At 37.7% G+C, this 16,844-nt stretch overlaps 1 protein-coding gene across 1 annotated transcript in view; it reads left to right on the top strand.

Annotated features, from left to right (window-relative positions):
- The window catches only part of CHN1 (chimerin 1), a 211,193-nt gene that overhangs the window by 76,640 nt on the left and 117,709 nt on the right, over nucleotides 1–16,844 (top strand). The window contains exon 4 of the mRNA XM_034954540.3: nucleotides 15,451–15,482. Within this exon, the coding sequence (XP_034810431.2) occupies nucleotides 15,451–15,482 (32 nt within the window). The remainder of the gene's footprint in view (nucleotides 1–15,450; nucleotides 15,483–16,844) is intronic.

Here is a 16,844-nt window from a genome sequence, read left to right as displayed (position 1 = left end):
TTACTCCTGCTTAAAGCCATCAGAAGAGAACTTTCACAAACTTCCACCGTCACATCCACCCAACCATCGGTATTTGTGTCTGTATGTTCTGCATTCTTGCTTATCCTCATAGGTGATAGCTAGCTCTTCACTACACTAAACCTCACTTCCTCTCTAAATGCTTAAGGACATAATCCTAGCAATTTTCTCCTTTCCTCCACCATCAACAGCTTTTCCCTTTCTGCAAGATCATTTTCGTCAGCCCACAAATATCCTATTATTTCTCCTGTCTTAAAAAGTTCTCTTGACCCTGCTTTCTCCATTTGCCTCGCTCAATTTCTTTGCTTTCTTTTGTAGAAAATATTTCAAAGTGTTGTCTGTACTTGCTGTCTGCACTCAGAACTTTACCCACTGCCACTCCAAGCAGAACTGCTTTGGTAAGGTCAGCACTGACTTCCCCATACATACAAATCTAGCAGTTTTTTTTTTTCTCTCATCATCCCATTAGGAGCATCTGATACAAGTGATGACTTTCTCCTCCTTGATACATTTTTCTCACTTTGTTTCCAGGATACTACATTCTTTTATTTTTTCTCTTGCCCCCACAGTCCATTTCTCTGGTGCTGCTTCAACCTGATCTCTTGATTTTGGGGTGCCCCCAAATCCTCTCCTCTTTTCTTCTCTACCTATATTTACTTTATTATGATCTTACCAGTTTCAGGTTTTAATGTAACTTACATTTCTTTATATGTCCAGTCCTTTCTCCCAAACTCCTATATACATATATATATACACACATATATATCCAGTTTCCTACTCTACATCCCCTCTCATATGTCTAATAGACATCTCAAACAGAAATAGCCTGTTCAAAACAGAACTGAGCTTCACCTTCCTCCCCAACCTTCTATTACCACAGCCTTCCAGATCTCAATTGATGGCAGTTACTTAATTCCAGTTTCCCAGATCAAAATCAGGAAGTCATATTGGGTCTATCTTCGGAATATGTCCAGAATCCTAACTGTATTAGTCTGTTCTCACATTGCTATAAAGAAATGCCTGAGACTGGGTAATACATAGAGAAAAGAGGTGTTTAATTGGCTCATAGTTCCACAGGCTGTACAGGAAGCATGGCTAGGGAGGCCTCAGGAAACTTTTATTCATGGTGGAAGGCAAAGCCAGGCAGGCATCTTCACATGGCCATAGCAGGAGGAAGACAGAGAGAGGGCAGGTGCCACACACTTGAACAACCAAATCTCGTGAGAACTCTAACACAAAAACAGCACCAAAGAGGGAAATCCACCCCCATAATCCAGTCACCTCCCACCAGTCCCCACCTCCAACATTGGGGATTTCAATTCAACATGACATTTGGGTGGAGACACAGATCTAAACCATATCACTAACTTTTAGTGGTAACCTGTTTCATGGCTACCAAGCAAGGATGAACTGTGGAAACTGTGAGATACTCAGCAAAATCCAGTCTTCCTTTCTTTGAAAACCTGGGTAGCCTAAATTTTCCCAGCCTCTTGTAGATACTTAGTCAATTTCACAGTTTTCTCTAGGGGAACAGACATTAACTTCAATGCTAGACCCATTAAAACTTTTTGCCAACTTAAATCCTGCTTGCATTCAGATAAAAACATCTCCACAAGGAGATGGTATATCTACAAAATGGAGGGGATATGGATGTAGGACAGTTGTCTTGCCAACTTGAGTACATATACAGGAATGTTATATAAACGAGAAATAAACTTCTGTTGTGTCTAGTTATTATATATTAAGGTTGATTTGTCATAGTGACTTATCCTACCTTAACACACAGTAATCCCTCAGGAGGGTAACTGAGCTAGTTCTTAACTGATCTTTCCCCTTATAGTCTATTCCCAGCACAGAGTAATCTTTTTGAAACCACAGTCAGCTCATGTCACTCTTCTGCTCAGAACTCTCCATTGGCTTTCCCTGCCACTCAGAGTAAAAGCCAAACCTTCACAATGCCTTATAAGGTCCTCTCTAACTCATCTCTTACTGCTTCCTTGCCTCCTCTTCCCTGCCCCCATTCTGCTTCAGCCTGACCAGTCTTCATGCTCCTCAGATACAGCAGGTGTGATCCTTTCTCAGCCCTCCCGCTGACTTCTCTTTCTGGAATGTTCTCTCTGATACACTCTTGGCTCATTCGTTCATATGCTTCAAATCTTCCCAGCGAGGCCCATTGTGACCACTATATTAGGAATTATACTTTATCATCTCCCCAGCATTCCCAGTCTTTTCCTGTTCTACTTTGTCTTGTCTTCACAACACTTTTCATTTTGTTACATACTATGTAGTTCACTTATTTATTATTGTTTACTGCTGTTTTCCCTTACTAGAATAGAGGCTCTATGCAGGTAGCAATTTTGGTCTGTTTTGTTTATCAGTATTTCCCAGGTTCCTGGAACAGTGCTTGACACATAGTAGGTGCTTAATAAAGACTTGTTAATTGAATGGATGGGAGGTACAATGTGCTTGTTTTATTCTTAGTCCTTTTTAGAGGACATATTCTGTTAGGTGGGAGCATTGAGTTTGGCACAGGAGTGGGAGGAAAACACTCTAATTGAAATTAGAGTTTGGCCACTGCTTGCACTACGTGCTCACACAGCCTATAGTGCAACTTTTGGTTCCAAAAAAATAAAGACTCACATGCTCATATATCTTGGTGTTGTGATAATCTGTTATTTAACACTTATAATATGCTTTGCAGATAGAAGCATTTTATATGAATGCTGAGTGATAGCTGCGAATTATTGAAACCAACCATTTATTTAAAAATCATCCTATCACTCAAAGGCTATTTTTTTTTTTTGCCATATATTTCTTTTGAAGTGGTCTTTTAGTGCTATCTTTTGCTCCTGTTTAAAATTCAGCTATAGGCCTGGCGCAGTGGCTCATGCCTATAATCCCAGCACTTTGGGAGGCCGAGGCGGGCGGATCACGAGGTCAGGAGTTCGAGACCATCCTGGCTAACATAGTGAAACCATGTCTCTACTGAAAATACAAAAAAAATTAGCCTGGCGTAGGTGGTGCATGCCTGTAGTCCCAGCTACTTGGGAGGCTGAGGCAGGAGAATGGCATAAAACCCAAGAGGCAGAGCTTGCGGTGAGCTGAGATTGCACCACTGCACTCCAGCCTGGGAGGCAGAGCGAGACTCCGTCTCAAAAAAAAAAAAAAAATCAGCTATAGTAAATTCCTATAATTGTTTGTTACCTAGGCATCCGTCTTGAATATTAAGTTGGACTTTTTCATACCAGAAACAGGGCTTAGTCACCCTTGACACAGTTTCTAATTCCTACCTCCTGCCAGTTTCTTAATGTTGCCGATCCAGATATTTGCCTTATGCAGACTCCTTTGTTGACCTCCCTTTGGGCCAGCTAGGTACAACCTACTTGACTTGCCCCCCAACCCCCATACCCTGCATGGGCTGCCCAGATATGTCTCATTGACCACCTCTGAGTGACAGCATGACTCCACGGAGCTCATGCCTGCTTTTTGTAAGCCCACCGGTAACACCCTGAGCCGTAATAAAGTGCTTTGATCTCTTCCTTTCTCTCTTGTGATCCCACCTGCTGGTTGCATGTGCAAGTGGCCTCACTTTTCTGGCATTTTGAGGTGTGCTGTCCTCTTCTTTGCAATAATCACCAAGTAATAAACTGCTTCTGTTATGTCATGCACTTTGCTTTTTTGTTTCCTTCTCTGTGTCTCACCTGACATATCCATACCTGACTCTCCTCCTGGTCAGGGCTCTCCTAGAAAGTGGCTATCTTGGGAGAAATAAATTGGACACAGGTCAGACAAGAGCCACAAGTATATCTGCTGGTGTAAAAAAGTTTCCTGTGACACCTCGTCATGGGTCAGACACTTAGGCATTAGGCCATCGACTGGATAAAAAAGTATCCTGTTAAAGACAAACTATACGCATCCGTGACCACTTCCCCTGGAACCCTGTTAGGGCAGGGCTTGAATTTATAGCCAGTCTCCAGAGAGAGACTCCAACACTAAGAGGAAAACACACCATCAGAGTTCACAAACAAGTAGTAAGATATGCACTGGAGTAAAAATCTGTAATATCCTAATGTAGATGCACATTTGTAAAACTGAAGATCACGATGACAATTCCAAAAGGAACTTCTTCACCAGTTAATTATTAAATAAATAGATTGGTAGTTTCCACACCTTAACCACTACTGGTTACTTGAATCTAAGGTAGGAAAATAGTGAATACAAAGAAGTTTGAATTATGAAACTTATGTATTATCCTTTTCCAATGCAGTCTGATTTTTTGAAAACTGAAAACCAAAAAACTAATCTTAAGAAGCTGAGTTTTTCGCAAAGGGTTTTCTCAAATATTTTTCCTTTTTTTTTTGAAATAGAGTCTCACTCTGTCACCCAGGTTGGAGTGCAGTGGCACGATCTCAGCTCACTGCAACCTCCAACTCCCGAGTTCAAGTGATTCTTATGCCTCAGCCTCCCGAGTAGCTGAGACTACAGGCACTTGCCACCATGCATGGCTAATTTTTGTATTTTTAGTAGAGGCTGGGTTTCACCATGTTGACCAGGCTGGTCTTGAACTTCTGACTTCAGGTGATCCGCCCACCTTGGCCTCCCAAAGGGCTGGGACTACAGGCATCAGCCACCATGTCTGGCCTTCGCAAGTTATTAAGTAGTATTTGTAGAGTATTAAAAAACAACTTTGTAAATATTCGTTATTGAATTAGTAAAATTTGATCGTAGATAGTGAGCTAACTTATTTGGCATGCTGAAGGTTAATGGTTTTCTTTGAGAAAATGTAAAACAATGGAAAACAAGCTGCATTTCTAGTACTGGTAACTAGAATGCTGTAGCACTGGGTAGGAAGGCAGGTATCTGAAAGTTTATCTTACTACAAATGGAGTAATAAAAGTAAAACAATCTGTGTAAGTTTCATAACATATCTGATTCTCATTTTCCTGATTTTTTTCCCTGTAAGTCACTTCCAACTCTATGTAGGTCTTTGATAAGTATTCCTCCACTTTGCTGGTACTCAGTTTTTTTCTTGAAGATTTTGTAAGTTTAAACTTTATTGATTTGTTGAAGCTTAGCTATTACCATATTGATATTTTCTATGGCTTAAAGTGCAGTGAGAAAAATAATTTAGAAAACATAGTGAAAATATGTGTTTCAATGGAAAACTGCCTTGTCTACATGCAGCACATTTTCTCAGGTTATCTGATTCTAGCCTTTCCTTGGCTTTGGCCTATTTTAAACTCTGTAACTTGTAGATAACTGGTAGTAATGCATTTATAGACATGTATATTTTGCCTTGTCCAGCAAAGGTTCAGTCATATACCTCTCCCATGCATACCATTGTGGAAAAACTCATTTTGCCCTTATTTGCACATTCATTTCAAAATTTCTAATCTATAAATGTGTCTGTTCTTCAGATTATCTTTTGAAGTGGTTATATCATCTGCCTGATCCCCTCATTGATTAATGCTTACAATTAAACTTTTAACATGTTTATTTTTATATCTGTATGAGTCATGATTTTCATTTGTGAATTATCTTTAAACAGCGGTTAGATCCCTTACTTTGATTTTTTCACTTAAATGTAACTGTATCTTAATATGATGAATAATTTATAAGAAACTTGTAAAGTTTGTTATTCAATTCTAATTTTGACTTAAAATATGATAGCAGTGTATATATAGAATTACTATGATTATTTTCCTAAGCCACGAGGCAGTGGCAGTGGCTTCTGTTTCTCTTCCTCCCTGCCCTTCCTCCTTCCTTACTTTATAGTATAAGAAATTAGAATAGATCCAAAGCTAGAGTTGAATGCTGACCGACTTACTAGCCTTTAATTCGGAATATACCTCTGTAGATAGCAAATATCAAATGCATATTGTTCTCCTTTTCCCCTTCTACTTCTCCAGACAACTGAGCCATTTTGAAGTACAATGCAGAACCAAATCTTCAGTTGAGAATACTTATTTTTTAACATATAATCTTTATATACATATTCTCTAGACTGTTACCTGAAAAAAAAGTACTATTTTGCCAGTGTAGTCATATTATTTTCATGTATGTAATGTGCTAGCTTTTAAGAAGCATCATATAGACTTCCAGACTAGGTTTAAAATGCTAAATTGCCTGCCTATGTGTATCATTTTTCACAGGGTGAACAAAGGAGATAATGATTCCTTTGACTTCTGACCCAATGACTACCACTGTAGGCAAGAACAACGTTAAACATTTTTGAAATTTTATAAATGTTTTAGTGGCATTACCTGCAGAATTTTATTGTTGTGGTTTTTTTGGGGGTTTTTTTTTTTTTTGGACTACTGTCTTGAACTGTAGCCATGGAAAAGTTTCCTTACTAAAAGAAATAATCAGGAATAAAAAAAAGAAATAACATTGTTGGGGAGAAGAGAAGGGAATTAACATTTATAATACTTTTATTGCTTATTTCTAGTGTTTTCAGATTTCCTGTGGAGAGCAAAATACTTCTACATTAAAAAAGCTTTTATTGTCTTTGTTGAAAATAAGATACAAGAAGTAGACTTTAATTTGAAAAAATATAATGTAGTGAATTAGATTAAAATGTTTATGTATGAGGAAAATAGGCCCTGCATGGTGGCTCATGCCTGTAATCATAACGCTTTGGGAGGCCAAGGCAAGAGGATTGCCTGAGCCCAGGAGTTCAAGACCAGTCTAGGCAATGTGGCAAAATCCTGTGTAAACCAAAAGTATCTGAGGCAGGTCTTAATTAATTTAGAAAGTTTATTTTGACAGAGTTAAGGATGCATGCTCGGGAGGCAGGAGTCTGTGCCTTTCTCTAAAGATGATTGTGAGGGCATCATTATTTAAAGGGTAAAGGGCAGATATTGGGGAAGGAGGAAGGAATTTGAAAAAGGTGTGGGTAGGCCGGGCGCGGTGGCTCAAGCCTGTAATCTCAGGACTTTGGAAGGCCGAGGCAGGCAGATCACGAGGTCAGGAGATCGAGACTATCCTGGCTAACACGGTGAAACCCCGTCTCTACTAAAAATACAAAAAAATTAGCTGGGCGTGGTGGCGGGCGCCTTTAGTCCCAGCTACTCGGGAGGCTGAGGCAGGAGAATGGCGTGAACCTGGGAGGCGGAGCTTGCAGTGAGCCGAGATCATGCCACTGCACTCCAGCCTGGGCAACAGAGCAAGACTCCGTCTAAAAAAAAAAAAAAAATGGTGTGGGTAGATAAGAGACAAATGGTTGCATTCTTGAGTCTTTGATCAGACTTTCACCAAATAAACAATTTACCTTGTGAGGGGAGATAGGGAAATACTCACTTAGGCCTTTGTCTAGCTCAGTGAATCTGCATTTTTCCATCAGAGGAAGCAGTCAGATATGCATTTGTCTCAGGTTGGCACAGGGATGACTTGGAGTTCTGTCCTTTGTCCAGTACTTGTGAAAGTGAGCTATCAATTTACATTGCCAGGGTGAAAGTCAACAGAATAAAATTGGAGGCAGGTTTGCTTGATGCAGTTCTCAGCTTGACTTTTCCCTTTGGCTTAGTGATTTGGGGGTCCTGATAATTTATTTTTCTTTCACACCCATCTCTGCAAAATTTAAAAAATAATCAGCTTGATGTGGTGGCATGTGCCTGTAGTCCCAGCTACTCAGGGGCCTGAGGTAGGAGGATTGCTTGAGCCCCAGAATTCAAGGTTGCAATGAGCTGTGATCATCACTGCACTCCAGCCTGGGTGACAGAGCAAGACCTTGTCTCACAAAAGAAAAAAAAAAAAAAATGAAAGTAGTTCATTGTTTATAAAACTGCACAGTAAATGTTAATTTAATGAATTTCATTGATATTTTAAACATTGTAAAATGATTGATCTGCTGTTCAGTTATTTATTGAATTCCTATATTGTACTATGTATTTTATGCCACATTCAATAATGGTAGATAAACTTAAAGTTTTTTTCTCCAGTGAAATAGCATATAACATTTATGCAAACCATGCTATTGTTAACAGAAAAACCAAACACTGTAAAATATTTAAAAATTCATTCTGAGCCAATATGAGTAACAGGGCCCAGAGAACATTCTCAAGAGCTTGTGAGAAAATGTGCCTGAGGCAGTTGGGTTAGTTCAGTTTTATACATTTTAAGGAGACAGAAATTATGGGTAAAATCATAAATCCATACATGGAAGAACATTGGTTCAGCCTAAAGAGGTGTTATATCTTGAAGTGTTACAGTCATAGGTGGATTCAGATATTTTTTGATTGGCAATTGGTTGAAAGACTTAAACTTTGCTTAAAGACTTGAAGTCGGTAGAAAGAAATGCTTGAGTTAAGGTAGAGGGAGTTGTGGAGACCAAGGTTCTTGTTCTTGTTATGTAGATGAAGCCTCTGGGTAGCAGCCTTTGGAGAGAAAAGATGGTAAATGTCTCTTTTAGACCTTAAAGGTGTCACATTCTTGTTTAATCACTCCTAGATCCAGGAAAGACCTAGAAAGGGAAGGCCTGGCTATATGAATGGAAATTCTCCACAGTTGCAAATTCCCCCACAAGGGATGGCTTTGCGGGGCCTTTTCAAAATATGTCAAAGAAATATATTTTGGGATAAAATATTTGTATCTCCTTTAGAATCTGCTATCTGTCATATGATACTATACCAGACTTGGATTGGAATTTGGTATCTTATTGCCACAGTCTGTGTTGTCAGCCTTATAATCTCTATTTCAATGTTAATGCTGGTCAGTTGTGCCTAAACACCAAAAGGTGGGGGTATGAGGAGGCTTGTCCAACCTCTCTTCCCATCATGGCTAGGAATTCAATTTTTCAGGTTTCTTTGGGGCCCTGTTGGCCAAGAGGGAGTCCATTTAGTTGGTTGGAGACCTTAGGATTTTTGTTTGTTTGTTTATGTGGTAAAACATTTTATAGGCACCTTTTATTTTCAGTTAGAAATCATTTTTCTTCTCTTCACTTCTCATTTTTCCTACCCATTTTATGTTATCAATGAAAAAATGTTAACCACTAAATACAGAAAATTGGAGAAAGCAAAGCATATAATTCAATACAAGTACTCTTTTAAAAACATATCTTAGTCACATTGAGTTCAACCAGTTTTAATCTGTAAATAGTTTCCTATTATTATTAATTTATAAAACTTAGAAACAAGCATATAAATGTTTGTGTAAGCATAAAGATGTTTTTCCTATAGCATGTAACACTTGAAGTTCCTCATTTGATGTATTTGCAAGTAAACTAATTTGGGGTTATTAATAATCATTTTTATATTACAAATTCCTTAATTTAATTATCCAAGTACTGTTATATTGTCTCTGAGTTTGAAAAGACGATTCCAAATCACCACTGAATTAATCATACCTTAGATCTCAGCAAAACATCTAAATGCTATTGTAGAGGAAGAAAAACTTCTCTACCCTATTAGATTCAGTAGCTGGGATTTTTGGACTATACTGACAAAAGGCAGATTAACAGGAGAAAAGGTTTATTTCACATGCACATGGAGAGGGGGATCTCACAGAAAAGAAGTGAAAACACCAAGGAGGCAGTTAGACTTGGGGGTTATATACCATTTTAACAAAGGGTGATAGAGATAAGAGACTAGACAAAGAAAAAGGGATTTGGGCTTGGCAGGTGGTAAGTTGTGGGAAGGAAATATGTGATAAATAAGAATTTTTAGTAAGATTTGTTATGCAGACTCAGGTCATCTCAGGAGATAAGAATTGTCTCTGGAGTTGGTTTCCTCTTCCTAGTATGGTAGAAGAGTACATCTTTGCATATGGAAATTTTCTTTACAAATGTAAATTTCTTTTACAAAAGGGAATTTATGCTATGTTTTTAGACAGAAAGGGGGAGTACAGAAAGTGTCTATGTTTGATGTTTCTAAATTGCCTTCAGTTTAAAATAATTCTTATGCCAATGTAGCATGTTTTAGGGTAGTATATTGTGATCCCCTTTACTATCTAGACATGAGAGAAAAAAAATCTCAAGTTTTGATTGACATTTCAATTATAAAAATACAGGAAAGATGAAATTGGTGTGTGAATTTTATTTTTGATATAGTGCTTATTATATATAAAAATACTCTTAATTATCAGTGCTTACCTAATTTCCTTTAATTCAAAATTATTTTGGGTAAAGCAAATAATTATTTAGTAATGTAAGACCATAATCAATTGTTTTCTGAAGATGATTACTTAGGCAGTTAATGGAAGCAGATTATGGACTTACTGTAAGACTATTGAATAAATAATCAGTATTTGTCTTGGATTGGGAAATGTAATGGATTGCCACACCATTTGCAGCCACCAATCTCACTACTGTCACACTTCTTTGTACTTGTCCAGGATTTTCCTTGATAAGTAGAGTATTTTCAAAAACTCTCCTTTAACCTCAGTGCCATATACCTTCAACTACCTGCAAAGATCTCATGATTTGAAGGAAAGGTCGTGATCTCTTCTCAAAATGTTGGGGGACCGCATTCTAATGTGTCTCAAGCTTCGATATTAGGTTACACAAAAGCTAATCTTAATTTATATTGTTGGCTGGGTGCAGTGGCTCACGCCTGTAATCCCAGCACTTTGGGAGGCCAAGGTGAGTGGATCACAAGGCCAGGAGATGGAGACCATCCTGGCTAACACGGTGAAACCCCGTCTCTACTAAAAATACAAAAAATTAGCCAGGCATGGTGGCGGGCGCCTGTAGTCCCAGCTACTCGGGAGGCTGAGGCAGGAGAATGGCGTGAACCCAGGAGGCGGAGCTTGCAGTGAGCCGAGATCAAGCCGCTGCACTCTAGCCTGGGTGACAGAGCGAGACTCCGTCTCAAAAAAAAAAAAAAAAAAAAATTATATTGTTAAAGGCGATATTAGGTATATAATTAATGTACGAATACATTTTTCTTTAAGAGTTATGATATTATGGTCAAGATTGAAATTCCTTTTATACCTTTTCCTTGGCCCCCTCAGGTCTGTTCTCCACCCACTTTCCTTGAGGTAACAATTTGAATTTGGTATGCATACTTCCAGATCTCTATTTATGCCATAAATACATATTACGTGTGTATGTGCTTTTTCCTAAACGGTGTCATTCTGTATTGTTATTTCATAATTTATATTTGTATTCAATCGTTTGTCTTAATGATTTTGCCATGTTAGTCTCGATAGATCTACATTATTCCTTCAAACTGTGTATATTATTTACATTATAAATCAGGTTAGTTATTGCCCTATTGGTGTATATTTAAAATATTTCTTTTTTTATGTATGTATGAGTGAATGAATGAATAAATGAATGACAGGGTCTTACTCTGTCACTCAGGCTGAGAGTGCAGTGATGTGATCATGGCTCACTGCAGCCTCAACCTCCTGGGCTCAGGCAGTCCTCTCATCTCAGCCTCCTGAGTAGCTAGGACTACAGGCATGTGCCACCACCAAAAAAATATTTTAAAATATTTTGTAGAGATAGGGGTCTTGCTGTGTTGCCAGGCTAGACTTGAGCTTGTGGCCTCAAGCAGTTCTCCTACCTTGGTCTCTCAAAGTGCTGGGATTACAGGTATGAGCCACCATGCCTGACTAACCCATTTTAAAAATGACTATGAACAGTGCATATGAGAACATTCTTATTCATGTTTTCATGTGTACATGTGCATGTATATCTTCATTTAGAGTAAATACTGAGCATTTCACATTTTTAGTTGGAAAGGACACTGCTAAATGGTTCTTTTGAGTAACATTTTATCATGTAATGCTATAGAAAATTAATTATCTAAGACTTAAACATTGAAGTTTCATCTTCGTAAGCAAAGGTTTATTCTCAAGCAGTTGCCTGACCCCACTCTGTAAGCTCTGTACTAAAACTAGAATAGCCATCATCTGTAGCTGTAGGAGCCAGCTGACATATTCTTAGTACACTGAGTTTTATAAGCAGAGAAATTATTATGGAACAAGGCCAAATCAGGTGGAACTTACTTCGGGAAGATAATAAATAACCTGACTACAACCTCACAGATAACAGAAGATTCATGAGGGATAAAGTATTATTTAAGTATATGATATGGTTTGGCTGTGTCCTCACCCAAATCTTATCTTGAATTGTGGTTCCCATAATTCCCATGTGTTGGGCGAGGGACCCAGTGGGAGGTAATTGAATCATGGGAGCAGTTACCTTCATGGAGTTCTCGTGATAGTGAGTGAGTTCTCACGAGATCTGATGGTTTTATAAGGGGCTTTTCCCTCTTTTGCTTGGCACTTCTCCTTGTTACTGCCATATGAAGAAGGACCTGTTTGCTTCCCCTTCTGCCATAATTGTAAGTTTCCTGAAACCTCCCCAGCCATGCGGAACTGTGAGTTAATTAAACCTCTTTCCTTTATAAATTACCCAGTTTCATCATGTATGCCTTTATTAACAGTGTGAGGATGGACTAATACAGTATAATTTTAATGAAAAGTTAAAATCATGACTCTCCTATAGATATGAAAATGAACACATATTAAAAATTATTTTACTCATAAAATATGAGAGAAGTAGGCAGATGTTATAATCGGTTGAAAGGAAAACTCCAAAAACTCTTACATGGAGTCAAGGAATATTGAGATGAATTGCACATGGAGACAAAACTAGTTTTTCCACTCGGAGAGAGGGTAGGGAAAAAGTCAGTTCAACCGCCAATATGCAGGAAAAAATGTATCTATTAGTTACCTACAACTTAGGCAGTACCAAAATAGCTCAGACAAAAGGCACTGGCCTAGAATCTGATAAGCCAGTAGGGTATGTTATAGTTTAGGTGTCCCCAATCCCCAGGCCATGGACCAGTACCACTCTGTGGCCTGTTAGGAACCAGGCTGCACAGCAGGAGGTGAATGGTAGGTGAGCCAGCGAAGCTTCAACTACAGCCGCTCCCCATTGCCCACATTATTGCCTGAGCTCCGCCTCCTCTCAGATCGGCGGCCATATTAGACTCATGGGAACGCGAACCCTATTGTGAACTGCACATGCAAGGGACCTAGGTTGCATGCCCCTTATGAGAATCCAATGCTTGATGATCTGTCACTGTCTCCCATCACCCCCAGATGGGGCCGTCTAGTTGCAGGAAAACAAGCTCAGGGCTCCTACTGATTCTACATTATGGTGAGTATATAATAATAATAGAAATAAAGTGCACAGTAAGTGCAATGTGCTTGAATCATCCTGAAACCATACCCCCACTCCTGCCCTGGTCCATGGAAAAATTGTCTTCCGCAAAACCAGTCCCTGGTGCCAAAAATGTTGGGGATCACTGCTATAGATGGTGCATAATTTTTTATTGCATCATCTTTTATGCAAAAACTTTTATGCAAAAGTTTTTCTATGCTGTGAGTAACTATATCAAGTTTGCTGAAAACAGTATCAGACTTGATATTGGCACTCAAGCTGTATGCAGAACTAAGGGAGAAGATCACTGAAAAGATAGGCTTTGAGTTGCTTTGGGAACTGCCATATTTAACCAAATTCAAATGAGTCAGTGTCAAATAAACAGAGGGCTTGTTCCCTTTTTGCCATTTTTGAGTAAGAATCCTAATTGTGCCTTGAGCCCCACCACTTGAACAAGTAACCTTGAATAAGTTATGTAATCTCTCCGATGCTCAGTTTCTCCACTACCATGATTCTGCAATCTCACTAGTTGGTGTATACCCAAAGGAAAGGAAATTAATATGTTGATGAAATATCTGCACTCCCATGTTCCTTGCAGCATTATTCATAGTATTCAAGATATGGAACCAACCTAAGTGTTCATCAGTGAATGAATGGATAAAAAAATGTGGTGTATATATACATAATGGAATACTGTATATTCCATTTCAGTATACAATGGAATACTGTTTATTTCAAATTGAATACCAAAGGAAGTCCTGTCATTTGCAACAACACGGATGAACTTAGAGGACCTTATGTTAAGTGAAACAAAGCAGGCCCAGAAAGACAAATACTGCATGATCTCACTTGTGGAATCTAAACATGTTGAATTCGTAGTAGCAAGAAGTAGAATAGTGGTTATCGGGGCAGAGGGAAGGAGAAGGAAAGAACGTGGTTGGGGTGGGAATTCAGGAGATATTGGTTAAAGGATACAAAATTTCATTTAGGTTGGAGGAATATGTTCAAAAGAGCTGTTGTACAACTTAGTGACTATAGTTAATAACAATGTATTATATACTTGAAAATTGCTGAGGGTAAATTTTATGTGTTCTAACCACAAAAAAAAAAAACGTATGTGAAGTAATGTGTGTGTTAATTAGCTTATTTTAGCCATTCCACAATATATACAAATATCAAAACATCATGCCATATACCATAATACATTCACACACCCCTTTTATTTGTTAGTTATAAGTACATTTGAAAGAAAAGGTGAATTTTGCCCAGAAAAATAAATAAAATGAGGATGATAATACTGTTTCATAAAGACAAAGTAGAATAATTCCTATCTTATTTTGAGGATTCAATGATCTTTAAATGTAACTAAAACACATAGTAAATAGCAAGAGCTCAATAACATAGTACATGGTGTCATCAAAGTACCTACTAGGGAAAAGCTTTTTTGCTGTTCCTATGATTTTGTAGTCGGAGTTGGCATCTTGTCATTCAGGACTCACTTTAAATGTCATCTCAGAGAGAGCTTTGCTAACCACCCAGCTTAATAAGTACCTCAGCTTAATAAGTACCTCACTAGTCTTCCCTTTTGTTACCCACTCCTATTTTCATTATAGTACTTACTCTTACTTTCTATTTTCTTTTTAAAGCTTCTTTATTGTCTGTCTGTCACTATTAGAATGTAAGTTCCAAAAGAATTTTGGTCTTATACAGTAATGTGTCCCTGCAGGTAGAACAATGCCTGTCACATATTTGCTGTTCAGTGAGTGTATTTTGAATGCTGTCTATCTTCCTGTGAAAATTCCTGGGCATTTATCTTGCTGGGGCTTTTCTTAGCTATAGCCAACACACATGCCCTGATAAGCTGTGGTGAGGGAAGAGATGATGGGACAACAGAAGGGTAAGAGTATATGGAAATGCTAACAGAATGGAGAGTCTGGAGCAAGAAGGAGAGGAATAGCAGGGGAGGATGGGGGAGAAAGCTGCAATTGAGTGTGTCACAATTGTGGCTATATGTTTTGGGGTGTTGTATTTTACTCTTGAATAAAGTGAAATTTTTTTCAGCTCGTTAAATTCTAGAAACTAAAGATAGTTTAGTCCAACTACATATACAGCATTTTATAAATAAGAAATAGGTCTGGAGAGATGAAGTGACCAGTCCAAATGGCACAGGTAACTTGCTGGTAGAACTGGGACTCCATACTCTGTTATTTGAATTCTTTTTTTTAATATATGCTTTACTTTGTCACATGCACAAAATGTTGAGTTATGTTCTGCACATTTGCATTTTTACAAATATGCCTGTTTTTTTGCTTTCCCGATAGGTGGAAAACAGACCAAAGTATTATGGAAGAGAGTAAGTATGGATTATTAGAAAACGTTTTATAGATTGGCATATGTAAGACAGACAGGGTAAATGGATGCTTTTAAATGAAAGCAAGATGAAGTATTCAAGTTTGGTGGAGTTGCATTTATTTCTTAAAAATTTCAAATGTGATCTAATTGGTGAACAATATAGACAATAAAGACAAGTATAAATAAGAAAATAACATGGGAAAATGTACATGCAATAATGTTAAGGATGCAAACCGTACAAGTAAGTAATCTTAGATGTATATGAGGAAAATGTACATATTTGTGTTTTTGTGTACATATATATTAGGTATATAGATACATATATACACACACATGTATGTACAGTGGGATGTGGGTGATTTATTCTATATATTTTTATTTTTCAGATTTTCTTAAATAGTATGTATTATCTTTATTATGAGAAAAATATAATAATTCATGCTACTCAGAAACAACTAATGTTAACAGTTTGAAGTATTACTATCTGAAGAAATGTTTTCCTAATGGATATGAACCAAATTGAGATATTATACATATCATTTTATAGCCCGATTGTTCCATTTAAAATTGACAATGAGCATTTTTCTGTTTTGTGAAAAATGCAATGATTTTTAAAGTCCTTAATTTTTCAGGTTATTGAAAAACAGAAATGTAGCACTTTGGGGAAAAGAATAAAAATCACTCATAATCTCATCATTCCTCAAAATTGTTTGTTTTTTATGACTGGAGATCATATCAGATAAAAGTATACATTATAAATATTTTTAAATTATTTAAAATTCTTTATGTTTTCAAGACTTAGAAATGGATTACAGATGCACACCTATGAGTTGAGGAAAGGGTGATTTCAAAATTAAGGTTGTATTGTAATTTATATAGTCATTCTGCTTTTGGTATAATAGGTTGCTTTTAAACTATACTATTGGAAGTAACACCATATCATATGAAACATCTCAGTACGTGGGGTCTTGGGGGTTAGAAATTTTTGATCAACTTGTGCAAATAATTTTAAAATTCTTTAAATATATTGTCAAGTTTTGTTTCAGAATTTGTTTTCTTTAGTTTGATTTTCTTTTAAGTTAATTGAATTTTTTTTTTTTTTAAGATGGAGTTTCGCTTTTGTCGCCCAGGCTGGAGTGCAATGGTGCGATCTCGGTTCACTATAACCTCCACCTCCCGGGTTCAAGCGATTCTCCTGCCTCAGCCTCCCAGGTAACTGGGATTACAGGTGCCCGCCACTATGCCTCGTTAATTTTTTGTGTTTTTAGGACAGACGGGGTTTCACCGTGTTGGTCAGGCTGGTCTTGAACTCTTGACCTCAGGTGATCCACCCATCTCAGCTTCCCAAAGTGTTGGGATTATA

The sequence above is a fragment of the Pan paniscus genome, chromosome 13 (assembly GCF_029289425.2).
Source record: "Pan paniscus chromosome 13, NHGRI_mPanPan1-v2.0_pri, whole genome shotgun sequence".
Lineage (NCBI taxonomy): Eukaryota > Metazoa > Chordata > Mammalia > Primates > Hominidae > Pan > Pan paniscus.
This window is presented reverse-complemented; position numbering and strand designations above follow the sequence as displayed.